Source organism: Trichechus manatus, unplaced genomic scaffold (assembly GCF_000243295.1).
Source record: "Trichechus manatus latirostris isolate Lorelei unplaced genomic scaffold, TriManLat1.0 scaffold00048, whole genome shotgun sequence".
Lineage (NCBI taxonomy): Eukaryota > Metazoa > Chordata > Mammalia > Sirenia > Trichechidae > Trichechus > Trichechus manatus.
In genome coordinates this window covers 17,097,230-17,112,588 of record NW_004443984.1, presented here as the reverse complement: position 1 = coordinate 17,112,588, position 15,359 = coordinate 17,097,230, and the positions used below count along the sequence as shown (strand labels likewise).

Below are 15,359 nucleotides of genomic sequence, written 5' to 3'. Positions count from 1 at the left end.
GGCTTACAGGACAAAATAGTCTCCCATTTGACAGTTACTACAAATGTTGCCCTATGAGAAACCAATGGAACTTTTGTGCTTCAGTTTCTCTCTTGTTAACTTTTTATAAAACCAGTCTCTTTTTTAATACTGATAAACACTAGTGCTTATAATAGGCTAGTAGCAATTCAGTACTGAATCTAAATGCTGTAGTTGGAACCAGAGGATTTCTGGCATTTGTTGACTAAGACAGTTCATTGTAACAGCATCGTCTGGTGTCCAGATACCAGCCATGGAGTTCCAGGACATTACAGAATAGTGATAAAGCACTACCTTCTCCCTCCCATTTGTATTATTTTACAAATGATTCCGATGAACAAATTTGCAAAAGTGAATTAGGGCAACCTTAGTGAGAATCACTGCAAAATGTGAAGTTCATTCATAAATCTCCCAGGACATTTTTACCTTAATCTAGATCAGGATTTCTCACCCTCAGCACTGTTAATGTTTTGAGCTGAACACTTCTTTGTTGTGTGTGTGGTGGGGAGGCTGTCCCGTGCATTGTAGGATATTTAGTGGCATCCCTGGTTTCTACCCACAAGGTGCCACTAGCATTCCCCAGTCATGACAATCTAAAAGGTCTCCAGACATGCCCCAATGAGAATCACTGATCAGGATGATCTGATCCCCACTAAAAGCAAGCAGTTCAATGAGCAGTTGCATCAAAAAGGTGCACAACTTTGAATTGCAGATTGTTTTTTTTTTTTGCTACATTTATAAGCGTGACTATTTCTTGCAGCTGTATCAAAATGTAGTGTATCATTTGGCCCTCCATTTACTGACTAGGGTGTCTTACATGCTTCTCATCCCATCTTTTTAAATCTGTACGTTGCATTCTTCCATCTTGGGGTAAGTAGAGTAGGAAATCAGTTTAGGAAATCATCTAGTCTTTCTGTTGATTTCTTTTTTTTTTCTTTCATAGATTCTTCTGTGACCATGAGAAAGAGAAATAAAGAATGATCCATGGTTTTTAACCACCTTTTCCTGAGGATATAGTCATGTTGGAAGGTCTTGTAGCCTGGGTCCTCAATACCTATCTGGGGAAATACGTCAATAACCTCAACACTGACCAGCTCTCGGTTGCGCTTCTGAAAGGTGAGCACATGTAGTTCTCTTTGGTATAAAGTACAAAGCTTTGCAGGTGGCACTAAGAATAATAAAACTGATGGCACAGTGGTTGAGAGCTGCGGTTACTAATCAAAAGGCTGGCAGTTCACATCTACCAGTCACTCCTTGGAAACCCTTTGGGGCAGTCTCCTCTGCCCTGTAGGGTTGCTATAAGTCTGAATTGACTTGATGTCCACAGGTTTTAATGTCCAGATGGCTTTGTATTAAATATGTATAAAAAGAAATGTGTTCTCCCATGTGACACTGATTATTATTAGGGTAACTTAAGTGTGTAGTTATATTTCTGTAGATTTTAGGCAGCTATTAAAAAAAAAAAAAAAGACTACATCACTGGTGACTGCTTTAACCAGTTAATTTTAGAGCTTTATGGAGGTAGCCATGATGTAGTGCCAGTGGCATTGAATTTGGCTTTAAAGCCTGCTCTATCCCTTATTAGCTATGTGAACAAGTCATTTAAACTCTGATCCTCAATTTTCTTTAGAAAAAGAGGATTGCTACACGAGGTTGCTGTCAGTCAGAATTGACTTGACAGCAGTGGGTTTTATAAGGATCCAATGGAGTAACATTTAATGTGTTTATAAGGATCAAATGGAGTAATATTTAATAATTATATGCTTCCTGGCATATAACAGATGCCCAATAGAAGTTTTAAAATATGTTTCTGTGTGGTCTTCAACAGAGTTTCTGAGGTCTCATCATGCTAATTAAAGGTTGAGACCCTATATTTACAGACCTATATTTGGTAAACACAGCCCAGTAATTTGGTGTTAGAATTGGAAAAGTGCATTTTCTCCTTTTCTTCGTTTTAATTTAAAACCTCTTTGCTCAGCTAAAAATGGAATCCATGAACACATGAAGAGAAAGAAGATAAAGTCAGTTTGTAAGCATGTAAAATCATAGAAAAATGGAAAGGAGACCTCAAATACATTGAAAACCTCAGCTTCCCAGGAACATGCGTTTTGGCAAGTGGACCAGGACAGGTTACTAGAGATAGCAGTGATACTGATGTTGGTTATAGTCTGAGAATAGGGTGCCAGTGGTTCATCTGTTCCCAAAGTTGTCCCAACTAAGTTGTTGACCCAGCTAAGCCAGTGAAACGATTGTGGCAGTGATAGGCTGAAGGAGCTGTCACAGTTGCACCTCCTCTCCTTCCTTTCATTGGAAACAGAAGTGGGTTCTTTCCTATTCTCGCCTTCCTTTTCCTTCTACCTAAAAGCCAGCTGCTTAGTGGAAAGTGAAAGTGACGAGTCTGTAGGGATGAGAACTTGTTCAAGTTGCAATAGTAGTGCTGAGTTCATCTTGCTGGTTGCTTATTGAAGTTCTCAGACACACTTGAAGGTCTGAGGTTCTATGGAGTAGGTAAAAGGGGCTAGAAAGAGAACTGCAAACTACAACCTTGCTAGTAAAAGAGGAGGCTGTCTTTCAAGAGTGGTATGGTAAGAGGATGTTTGCTGAAGAAATGAATAAATAGGAATTTTGTGGTATCTGATGCACCATGAAGTCTGTGCTAATAATAGATTTCTCATCTCTGTAATTTAGACAACATATATTGTAATGATAATTGTGTGTATCTATATTGTTCTTTAAATTGCTCTTCTGTGCTCATTTTCCTTTAAAAAATATTAGTCTGTATGGCTTGTTTAACGTAACTGGAATTTGAGGAATCTTTCTCTGAAGAATAGAGAAATGCTTTCTCTTTCATAACCAGTATTAGTATGGGATCCCATGCTTATAGATCCTAAGCACACTGCAGTTCTTGGCCAGAAAATTCCTGGGAGCATTGCTGTGTACTGAGAGAATGGTTTTGTAAAGATGTCGACACTGTTGATCTTGATGACATAGTTAAGCAGTGTTTGGGGTGGAGGTCAGAAGGTAGGAATAAGAATCTTATTTCACAATCTGCAAATATTCACTGTTACAGTTGCTTTGGGAGATATAGAGGAGACAGAAGTAGTGGTCAAGAGTATGAATTTTGTAGCCAGACTGTGGGTTTGAATCTCAGTTCCTCCATTTATCGGTGCCAAAAAAGCCGTTGCCGTCGAGTTGATTCCGACTCATAGTGACCCTGCAGGGCAGAGTAGAATTGCCCCATAGGGTTTCCAAGGAGTGGCTGATGGATTCGAACTGTGAAACTTTTGGTTAGCAGCCGAGCTCTTAACCACTGCACCACCAGGGTTCCCCATTTACCAGCAACTTAGGCAAATTACCTTACCTCTCCGTGCCTCAGTCTTCTCCCCTGTGAATTGGAGATAATATTAACTATCTCATAAGTTCTGAAGACTAACAGATTAATGTGGGTCATTATGCTTGGAACTGTGCTTGCCATGTTGTGGGCCCTCAGGCAGTGTTAGTTTTGTATCATCATAATCATCAACATATGATTGGCTGGTGGGTTGAACTTCAAGGGTAGATTGTGTACATGTGCTAAAAGTCATAAAAATGCAAAGTAACATGAGTAGTTGAAGGACAGAGATAGCACTTGCTGTAAGATTCAGTCACTCAACAAACATTTGTTGAGCTCCAACTCTGGGCAAGACTCTATGTATATAAAAAGAGGCGGCAGTAGAACATAGTAAGAGCTCAGGCTCTGGTTTCACTGCTTCCAAGCTGGCGTGACTGTGGGCAGTTACTGAAGCCCCCTCTTCAGCCCTGCGCCCTCTTGCTGCCTGAGATCAGACAGATCTGGTGTGAACTCCGGCACTACCACTTGCCAGCTCTGTGATGTTTGAGCACATTGCTTGTCCTCTAAGCCTCATTTTTCTCATCTCAAAAATGGAGAAGATAATAGTATTTCCTCAGATTGTTGTGAGGATTAAAAGGGATAATGCTTATGAAGAGCTTGACACAGTAAAATCTCACTAAATGAGAGCTGCTATTATTATTATTCCACCCCCACCTCCATAGTCCCTGCTCTCAGAGAGCTGTTAACCTGTTGGGGAGAAAGAAATTATACAATAATACACCAAACCAAAAAAACTCAAACCCATTGCCATCAAGTTGATTCTGACTCATAGTGACCCTATAGGACAGAGTAGAACCACCTCACAGGGTTTCCAAGGAGCAGCTAGTGGATTTGAACTGCCAGTCTTTTGGTTAGCAGCCGACCTCTTTAACCATTGCAGCACCAGGGCTCCACAGTAATGCAAGTAGTATACTAGAGATAACAGGTGTAATGCCGTGGGGTACAAAGGAGGGGAGCCATTTATTCTATCTTTAGGACTCTGGGAAAGCAATTATGGAGGTAGCTTTTAAGCTGGGTCTTGGCAGGATTTAGATGGGTGGCACGGGAGGGGCTACCACATCCCAAGGAGAATGGAGTGTGTAAGCAAAGGCAGAAGGCTGAAATCTCGCAGGGTCATGTTTGGGGTAGTTTAGGACCAGAAGGTCTCTACCTTCTGCCACTCAAGGAATCTGAACTTTAGTCCGTGAGTGTCTTAGTTTCCTAGGGCTGCTGTGATAAAATATCGCAAAGTAGGTGGCTTTAAAGAGAAGTTCATTGTTGCCCAGTTCTGGGGGCTAGAAGTCTAAATTCAGGGCATCACCAGGGCTATGCTGTCTCTCTGTCAGCTTCAGAGGAAGAGCCTTCCTTGTCTCTCTCAACTTCTGGTAGCCCCAAGTGTTTCTTGGCAGTTGTTAGCTTGTAGGTGTCTTCTTCCTGTTTCTTCCCTTTTATAAAACACCACTCAGAAGGGATTAGGATTAGGACCCACCCTACACTGGTATGACCTCATTTGATTTAACTGATAACAAAAGAAAAACCCTATTTCCAAACAAGGCCACAAGAGTTTTATAACGTTTTAAGTGCGTATATTAAAAGTTTACATTATATTTTAATGTTTAAGGAAACAATATTCACTTAACCAGCAAGTCTCAAAAAACAAAGTATTAAAATGCATGGGCATTTTATTTTATTTTTTATTGTACTTCAGGTGAAGGCTTACAGAACAAATAGTTTCTCATGAAACAGTAGTACACATATTGTTTTATGACATTGGTTAACAACCCCACAACATGTCAACCCTCTAACTTCTCAACTTTTTTTTTGGTGAAAATACACATAGCCAAAGATACACCATTTCAAAAATTTCTACATGCACAGTTCAGTGACATTGACTCTGCTCTTCCAATTGTGCTGCTATTCTCACTTAAGATGAAGGCTTACAGAACAAAATAGTTTCTCATTTAACAGTTACTACACATGTTGCCCTATGACAATGGTTAACAATCTCACAACACATCAACAATATCCTTACTCAACCTTGGGTTCCCTATCACCAGCTTCCTTGTCCCCTTCTGCCTTCTGGCCCTTGTCACTGGACTACTGTACCTCATTAGTCTCATTTGGTTTTATGGGGCTGTCCACTCCCAGGCTGAACGGTGAACCTCAGAGATAACTTCCCCACTGAGCTAAAAGGGTGTCTGGGGGCCATACTCTTGGGGTTTCTCCAGTCTCCTTTAGACCAGTAAATCTGGTCTTTTTTTTGTGAGTTAGAATTATGTTCTACATCCTTCTCCGGCTCTGTCCAGAACCCTCTGTTGTGATCCTGGTCAGAGCAGTCAGTGGTGGTAGCCGGGCACCATCTAGCTGTACTGGACTCAGTCTGGTGGAGGCCTTAGTAGCTGTGGACAATTAGTCCTTCGGACTAATCTCTTCCTTGTATCCTGTTTTCTTCATTCTCCCTTGCTCCCGAAGGGATGAGACCAGTGGAGTATCTTAGATGGCCGCTCACAGGCTTTTAAGACCCCAGACACTACTCACCAAGGTGGAATGTAGAGCATTGTCTTTATAAGCTGTGTTATGCCAATTGAAAATGCATGGGCATTTTAATTTCAAAATTCTTTATGAAAGTTTTACAATCTTCTCAGTTCACAGGTACGGAGGTTAGGACTTCAAGGGTAGATTGTGTGTACCTGTGCTCAAAGTAATAAAAATGCAAAGTAACATATGACTAGTTGAAGGACAGAGACAGCATTTGCTCTAAGACTCTGCTTGTTCAGTCACTCAACAAACATTTATTCAGCACTTGCTCTGGGCAAGACTCTGTGTTATGGGATGATAGAAAAAGAGGAGGCAGTAGAATATAATAAGAGCTCAGGATTTAAACGTATCTTTTTGCGGATACAATTCAATCCCAAACAGTGGGCATATCTGTATATTTTGGAACTTAAACCTCCCTCGTTTTTCTTCTTACAATCTTTAAACCTCACTTTGGCCCTTTAAAGGACTTAGAGCAGAGTGAGGAGAATTCGGTAGTGTTAGAGATTGCTGAAGAATGACCAACCTCTAAATTCACCCCAGTTCTAGTGAATAGATTTTTTTCTAACCTGAAATGAGGTCTTTTTGGATGAGATATCCATGAATAAGCTTGCAAATTGTCTGCCTGGAAATAAGTGAACATTAAATTATCAGGCTGGAAATAAATTTATAAAGGGTTCATATTTATAAAGAGGGCATTAGCAGTTCAGTGGTAGAATTCTTGCCTTCCGTGTGGGTCACCTGGGTTCGATTTCTGGCCAATGCACCTCAAATGCAGCCACCACCCATCTGTCGGTGGAGGCTTGCATGTTGCTATGATGCTGAACAGGTTTCAGCAGAGCTTCCAGACTAAGACAAGGAAGCACGACCTGGCGATCTACTTTTGAAAATCAGCTGTTGAAAGCCCTATAGATCACAATGGTTCTGTCCTGCTATGTGTGGGGTTGCCGTGAGTCGGGGGCTGACTTGACAGCAGCTAACAACAACAACATTACTTACGAAGTACTCACCTACGTTTGAGTACTTACTTCACTGTATGGCCCCTGGAGGGACCTTTCCCAGCAGGGCTAGTTGTGTGTGCATATTTGAGTGGGTGGGGGATTAGGAAGCCTTCTCTCTTGAACCATGTCTGCTGTTGTTTTGCCTTCTTCCTTTGTTTTTGACATACTTGCGATAGGCTGCCATTCCTTCTCATTCCCTCTCCTTTCTGGCCCTTCTCCTTTGCTCTCTGCTCTCCAGCGTCTTTAATTTTTCATGGTTTGAACTGCCTACGATTCCTTCCGCTTCTCCAAGGCTGTGCAGCAGCCAAACAAACCTAGGGCCTGTCTGCTTTGTGGCAGATTTGGGTATTGAAAATTGGGACAGTTCAAAGGGCAAATGATGTTCTTCAAAAGAAGAAACTATATACTTCCCCCATTTTTAAGTCAACTTCAAGAAACCCTGCTGGCACAGTGGTTAAAGCACTTGGCTGCTAACCGAAAGGCCGGCAATTCAAACCCAGTAGCCGCTCTGTGGGAGAAAATGTGGCAGTCTGCTTCCGTAAAGATTTACAGCCTTGGAAACCCTATGAGGTCGCTATGAGTCGGAATCGACTCGATGGCAGTGGGTTTGGTTTTGGGTAAGTCAGCTTCAGTTGATAATGAAAATGTTTCATGTTTTTTTTTCCCCTATAGTGCTTTTGATCATTTTCTCCCCAAATGTCGAAGTAAAGTTGTTTCTGGGCTCTCTGGGGTTATTAACTTTTCCTTTTTGGCTCATCTTTTTTTTTTGGAACATTTTATTGTGGTTTAGGTGCAAGTTTACAGAGCAAATTAGTTTCCCAATCAATAATTTATGCACAGTTTATTTTGCAACATTGGTTGCAAACCCCTAAATGTGTCAGCACTCTCCCGCGTTCCTCCCTGGGCTCCCTGTGTCCATTTGCCCAGCTTTCCTGCCCCTACCTTCCTTCTGAACTTTGCTTTTGGGCAAATGCTGCCCTTTAGGTCTCATATAGTTGATTGTTTTGAGGTGTACATTCCTCACTGGTGTTATTGTTCTGTCTGTTATATGGAGCCCTGGTGGTGCAGTGATTAAGAGCTTGGCTGCTAACTGAAAGGTTTGCAGTTCAAATCCACCAGCTGCTGCTTGGAAACCCTATAGGTTCTGTTGTATGGCTATAATGTGATCCCTGGGAGTGATTTCAGTTCCAAGTTTGAAGGGTATTGGTTAGTCTTACGGTATGTGGGGCTCCACGTGGACAAATGTACCCACAAAAGTCTAAAAAATAAGTTGATTCCAGTTGCTCAGAACCTGCCAAATTGCTAGATTTGAGTACTTCTTTGAAAGCCAATAACCCACAGGGCCTGAACAGTCATTTAAAGGGGAAAATAAGCAAGTTTCTTGTATTATTTTATCTTTGAAGTAAAAAGATTATCTTTCTTCTGGGTCCTCTTACCTGTTAATGGTTGCTGAACAGTTTTGTTTGCACTCCTTCTTCTTGAAACTGTGTATCTCAGACAAATTTAAGTGGCTGAGGAATTGTCTTGTGTTGTAAGAAAGTATTAGCCCAAGAGACAGAAAGGGCCACATAGACCAGAGACTTCACCAGCCTGAGACCAGGAGAACTGGATGGTGCCCGGCTACCACCAGTGACCGCCCTGACAGGAACACAACAGAGAGTCCCTGATGGAGTGGAGGAATGGTGGGGTGCAGAACTCAAATTTTAGTAAGAAGACCAGACTTAATGGTCTGACTGAGACTGGAGGAACCCTGGGAACCATGGCCCCTGGACTCTCTGTCAACCCAGAACTAAAACAATGCCCGAGGCCAACTCTTCAGACAAAGATTGGACTGGACTGTGGGACATCAAATGATACTTGTGAGGAGTGTGCTTCTTAGCGCAAGTAGATACATGAGACTAAATGGGAGCTTCTGTCTGGAGGTGAGATGAGAAGGCAGAGAGGGTCAGGAGCTGGTTGAAACGTGGGAGATCCGGGGTGGAAAGGAGGAGTGTGCTGTCACAGTATAGGGAGAGCAATTAGGGTCACATAACAATGTATGTATAAATTTTTGTATGAGAGACTAACCTGAATTGTAAATTTTCACTTAAACTACAACAATAAAAAAAGGAAAGAAAAGAAATTGTCTTGTATTGTGCAAACAGTTATTTAAAATGATGACTGTCACCTACCTCTTAGGATGGGGAGACCCTGTCTTCTCATCTTTTTATCTTACCAGTGGCCAGCACAGGTTCTAGTACAAAGTAGGGATTGGGTCCCATGTGTGAATGAATGACTTCCATAGCCAGGAGAGTGAGAGACCAGCTGCACCCTCTCATCTTAGTCCTTCAAAACTGCTGCATAGACAGCTTGCACTTTTGGGTTGAAGTTAATTAAAAAATCTTAAATGCTACAGTGGTGGGCCTGTTCATTCCTTTACTTTCTGACTGGTTGTTATTATACCTGTAAGTGGAGGTGCAGAGAGGAACATGCCAGGTGGTCTCCAGAAGAGAGAGCATAATTTCTTTTGATGGACATTTTTTTTTAAAAAAACTAAACCATGGGCTCACAAACTTTGTGTGTACTATACTTATTTTTCTTTGTGGGGGGTGGGATGAGAGTGGGTTGGGAAGGAGATTTTTTAAGAAATGAAGATTCCTGCGTTTCAATCCCATAGATTCTAATTTAGTAGGTCTGGGGGTGGAGCCCAGGAGCCTACATTTCATCCCAGGTAATTCAGATGTTAATGGTCCTTTGGTAAATATTTCTTCTTCTAGTTGTCTTCGAGTTGATTCCGACTCATGGTGACTCCATGTGTGTCAGAGTAGAAATGTGCTCAGTAGGGTTTTCAGTGGCTGATTTTTCACAAGTAGATTGCCAGGCCTCTCGTCTGAGGAGCCTCAAGGGGGACTTGAACCTCCAACCTTTTGGTTAGCAGCTGAGCGTATTAACCGTTTGCACCGCCTAGGGACTCCTAGCCTAAACTAGGGGACTGCAAACGTCAGTGGGCCCAATCTGGCTTGCAAGCTAAGAGTAGTTTTTACATTTTTAAAAGTTTGTTTAAAAAAAAAGGGGGAGAATATGTAACAGAGACCATAAAGCTTAAAATATTTACTCTCTGACCCTTTACTGAAAAATTAGACCCTTGCCTAAACCCTTTATCCTCTAGTAAGCTTACCTGCCTTTACATGTTAGAGTGGGGAGGTCAAGGAATTGGTACAAAGCATGTGGGCTGGTGCTAGATCTCCTTATCACTTTTTATAGCCCAGTTCTAGATGTAAAACTTGCCTTTAATCTTTACTGCTTTGCACACAGTGGGCACCTAATACATTTGTTGGATGAACATTTCATGATGTTACTTTTATTTTTCAGGTGCTGTTGAATTAGAAAACTTGCCCTTAAAGAAAGATGCCTTGAAAGAACTGGAGTTACCATTTGAAGTCAAAGCTGGTATGTGGAACTACAGGAGAAGGAGGCAGTTTTGAGTCTTAAATTGTTTGGGAATTGAAAACTGAGAACCCTTGAGTTTGGCACTATTTGACCAGGAAGACAGACGACAGGAAGTGTTAGAGTTTAGCTCTGTGGTCTCTAGGCCACTTGTACAGGTAGTCTTTAACTTAGGATGTATTTGAGTTATGATGAACCACACTTAAGACTGGTTTTTTTTTTTTTACATCTTGTGATTAGTGATATGTACTGCATACAATGTTAAAATGTATCTGTAAGTTTATTTGTAATGTTTCTAACCCCCAAAGATAAAGATTGGATTTATAAAGACACTGATAATAAAGGGCAAGAATAATGAAAACTAAAAAAAAAAAAAAAGACATTTGACTTATGTCAGATGGAGTCATTGGAACAGAACCTCATCGTAAGTTGGGGACTACCTGTATTAGGATGACCTTGGGGTGATGATCGGGAAGCTAGGTAGCCCCCAGACTTACTGAATCAGAATCTCTGAAGGGGTGTTATTGACCCTGCATTTTTAATAAGTACTCCAGGTGATTCTTACATTTACTGAAGTATGAGAACCTCTGTTCTAGATACAGGGGGTTCTGTTCTCAGAGAATTTACTGTAAATGTTACTGAGAGACAGTCTGTTGAATGAGATGTGGGCACTGAAGCAGTATGCTTGAGGTTATATTCTAGCTCTGTCATTTTCTTCCTCTGTGACCTTAGGCAAGTTACCTAACCACTCTGGTCTACCTTTTCTTCTTTAAAATGGGGATAATAATATGTGTGACCTTAGGCAAGTTACCTGACCACTATGGTCTGCTTTCTCTTCTTTAAATGGGGGTAATAATAGTACCTACATCATAGGATTGCTGAGAGAAATACATGAGTTAGTACATGAAAATTACTCATAACAATTCCTGGCACACTGAATAGATGTTAGCAGTTGTTATAGGAGTTCGGCAGTTACTAGGCTAGTAAGGCACAAAAGAAATGTCACAGAACAAAAATATTCACTGATGAACTGATCAGTTATAAAATTAGTCCCTATTCAGACACTTCTCATCATTTAACAGTAGCTTGGTGATTCTATTCAATCTTCCCCTTATTTGGGGTACTCACAGTAAAATGCAAGTCCAGTACAATGCAAATCAGTTGCTAGGTGAGGTAGAATAGAAATCTTGCAAAAGACTTAGGCTTTCCTGAAGTCAGTTCAAGCGATGGGTGAACTGCCAGAATCACAAGCCAACGCACTGACAAATAGAAAACCTCCAGAATGATGGGACTGTGGGTCCTTCCAAAGGAGGATTGTTTGCATAGTACAGAATTAAGAGAGGCTCTTGGAAAAATTGATGATATTTTCTAATACTTTTGCAAAAATGATCCTTTTTGTGCTTGTTCTACAAATGAAAAGTTACAGAAGTTATGTTATGCTGTCCTCTAACTTTCAGAATATTATGCATTTCCCCAATTAATTTGTTAGAGTTGCAACTGTGCACTTATCTTGTTAAATTCTATGTTGTGAAAATTGGTATATGGTTTCAGTTATAATGTACATTTTATTTAATATATAGAAAAATTTCATACATTTTAGTTTCATTTTTCTAGATAAAATCCAATAATTTTTTTTTTATTATTATTTGTTGTGAAAGTTTTTAATTTGTTACCGGACTACACAGTTGATCACCTGCTGTTGGCATTAAAAATACCACCGGAAAAAAAAAAAAAAAACTCTACTGTAACGATATTCTATTATCTTAAATAGATCAATCCTACTTGAATTCTAGATCTTCACGGGTAATGATCATGCTCTGATAACGTGCTACTTTCAGAGGTGTAATATTAGTTGGGTTGTGTGGATCTTTGGGGGCCCCATTAGGACAGTTCAGATGTTCTGCATTATTCCTGGAGTGATGACTTGCCTCTAAAGAAGGTGTGTGTTCTAGGAGGCTTGGCTAGAAATGGTAGAACATGGGAAATAAGTTGTCACAATTCTACCAGACCCTCTGGCTCTCTCTATAAAGAATCAAAATTCTTTATCAATAGAGTGCCACTGCTATGTTAAGCTACATTGCAGTTTGTAATGGGTATGTTCAAGATTGGACATATTACAGGTATGATAACTGTCGAAGAGTACTTATCAACCAGCCAATTAGTAACTAACAAGAAATGAGTTTTGTGCCCATGGGTTTATGCGTGTGCAGGTGGGAGGAGAGATACACTAAAGAAGTTTAAGATGTAGTCCAGTTGGGAAAGAGAGTTTCCAGAGGAGAAGTGGTGCGTGGGATTTGATGAAGACTCCCTGGACCCTTTCCAGCATCTAATTCATCATGCCTTGCTTGATCTTACAGACCTCAGCCTGCTAGTACTTGTTTCACACATGCAAGTCTGCTGCCTTTTTTCTTATGTTAAAATATAAATGATAAAAGTAGAGCTTCCTCCTCAAACATAGAAAAATACAGAAAAACTGGGAAGAAGGAAAAAACGTGTACAGGCATTTAACAAGACTTTTCCTTTTCCTCGTAGGCTTTATTGGCAAAGTAACCCTTCAGATTCCTTTTTATCGGCCCCATGTGGACCCTTGGGTGATCTCTGTCTCCAGTCTTCACTTAATTGGAGCCCCTGAAAAAATTCAGGATTTCAATGATGAAAAGGAGAAGCTATTGGAAAGGGAACGCAAGAAAGTACTACTTCAAGCCTTGGAGGAAAAATGGAAGGCAAGCAGAAATCCTTAAGAGCAGTTGTGGTGACACTCATTAAACGAGCAAAAGCTGGAGATTCTGCTAACACTGGCATCTTTCCTTTTCAGAACGAACGCCAGCAGAAAGGGGAATCCTACTGGTATTCAGTTACTGCCTCAGTAGTTACCAGAATTGTGGAGAATATTGAAGTAAGTTCTGACTTTTATAGGTATAAACATGAAAGGGATTGCTCAGGCCTAAATGTGTTTCACTTCTTAGTTGCTGGTTTCTTGTGGACTTACTGATAAGAGTTTTGTAGGGTTGGCTGCTCAGGTGTGCCCTTTTATAGGCTGTGCTAGAGGAAGAACCTGAAAAGCAAGTCCTCATCTCTGGTAGACACAGGTTCTTCTTGCTTCATCTGGTGTGAGTAGGAGTTTTTGCTTCACTTCCGTTTCACTTACTCCACTTTCTTTTTGAATATTGGAATCCCACATGCTGAAAGATTTACCTCCTAAGAAGCTTTGATGTCTGTATCATTTCAAGGCAAATCACTTACCCTCTCTGGTCTCAGTTTTTTCATCTGTAAAACAAGAGAGATTGGGCTACATGGTTTCTAATTGACTCCATAGTGAATTGTGAACAGCCCACTCAGATAGTTAATCTCTCACTGATGTATCTGGTGATGATTTAATGAGCTATAGTGCTGGGGCTGTTGGTCACATTTCCTGCTTTAATTCCAAGTTTGTTTTGATCAGAGTCCATGCTAATTTTCATGAATGTCGTGAGAATTAGCCTGTACTTATTAATTACCTCCAGGGTTTTTATACAATGCCAAGGTGACACAGGCCAAATGTGTTCAAGGTATCTGACTTCCCAAAAAAATACGATAGCCGTCAGAGGCTGGTGGTTTCATAACTTTGACAAAAAGATTGGTGCATTTGAAGTGACTGCTTTGAACTGTTTCAGGCCGTTTTTTTTTTTAAAGCGGTCATTGATTTTTTATTCAGCATTATTATTTTAAAAAAGTTTTTTTTTGAGGTATAATTCACATACCATGAAGTTCACCCTTTTGAAGTACACAATTTAGGCTTTTTGAAAGTATATTCACAGAGTTGTGAATTGATCACCAATATCTAATTTCAGAACATTTTCATCATCCCCAAAAGAAATGCAGTACCCAGTTAGCAGTCACTCCCCATTCCTCTCTTCCCCTGGCCCCTAGCAACCACTAACCTACTTTCTGTTTCTGTAAATTTGCCTATTCTCAACATTTCCTATAAATGGAATTATATAATATGTGGTCCTTTGTGACTGTCTTCTTTCACTTAGCATAATGTTTTCAAGGGTCATCCATGTTATAACTTGTGTCAGTATTTTACTCTTTTTTATAGCTAAATAAGATTCCATTGTACGGATATATACCATGTTTATCTTTTGACTATTGTGAATTATGCTGCTGTGTGCATTCATGTCCATGTTGTTGTGTGGATATATATTTTCAGTTCTCTTGGGTACATACCTAGGAGTAGAATTGCTGGGCCATATGATAACTCTCTGTTTAACTTTTTGAGGAACTGCCAGAATGTTTTCTGAAGTGACTGCACCATTTTCCATTTCCATTAGGGGTGTCTGAAGGCTTCAACTTCCCCACAACCTTGCCAACACTTTTTATTGTCTATTTTTTGAATATAGCCATCCTAGTGGGTGTGAAATGGTAGCTCATTGTGGTTTTGACTTGCATTTCCCTGATGGCTAATGATGTTGAGCATCTTTCCATATACTTTTTACCATTTTTCTGTCTTCTTTGGAGAAATGTCTGTCCAAATCCTTTCCTCATTTTTAATTGTTTGTCTTTTTATTTTGAAGTTATAAGAGTTCTTTGTAGATTCTGTATACTAGTCCCTTATCAGATATATGATGCAGATACCTTCTCCCATTCTGTGGGTTGTCTTTTCATTTTCTGTAATCATTTTTTAATTCATTGAAGCAGAATGCCTTTTCTGTGCCCTGCCTACAGGGGCAAGGGAAAATACATGTATACATACGTACATACATAGATAGTTTATATGTCCTGCTGGTGATCCTAGGTCCAGGTGCTGGAATATAGAGGCAAAGTTAAGCTGTAATGAGAGAGAGAGGGCCAGTTACCTGGACATGACAGTATGACTTTAAGTGTTTCTTTAAGATGTCTTCTGAAATAATTTAATAAAATTTGTGCTAATGACAAAGATACATCACTCATGTCTTATTTGTGATCATTACTCTTTTAGGAACTCATAGAGTGTTGGTATGTGTGTGATGTAAAGGTTCATATAAAATGTA

General features: G+C 40.2%; 1 protein-coding gene across 8 annotated transcripts in view; it reads left to right on the top strand.

Moving 5' to 3' along the window:
- VPS13D (vacuolar protein sorting 13 homolog D) overlaps positions 1-15,359 on the top strand; it is a 301,392-nt gene that overhangs the window by 3,139 nt on the left and 282,894 nt on the right. For 7 of the 8 annotated variants that reach the window (XR_002824255.1, XR_002824256.1, XR_002824257.1 and 4 more), the window contains exons 2-5: positions 962-1,134; positions 10,276-10,353; positions 12,883-13,073; positions 13,166-13,246. Coding sequence is in view for 5 of the 8 variants with exons in the window: in XM_023732177.1 (XP_023587945.1) it covers positions 1,038-1,134; positions 10,276-10,353; positions 12,883-13,073; positions 13,166-13,246 (447 nt within the window). In the remaining 3 variants the exon portion in view is untranslated. Of the gene's footprint in view, positions 1-737; positions 1,135-10,275; positions 10,354-12,882; positions 13,074-13,165; positions 13,247-15,359 lie in introns of those variants that run through there. The other variant, XM_023732181.1, reaches the window with a different exon arrangement.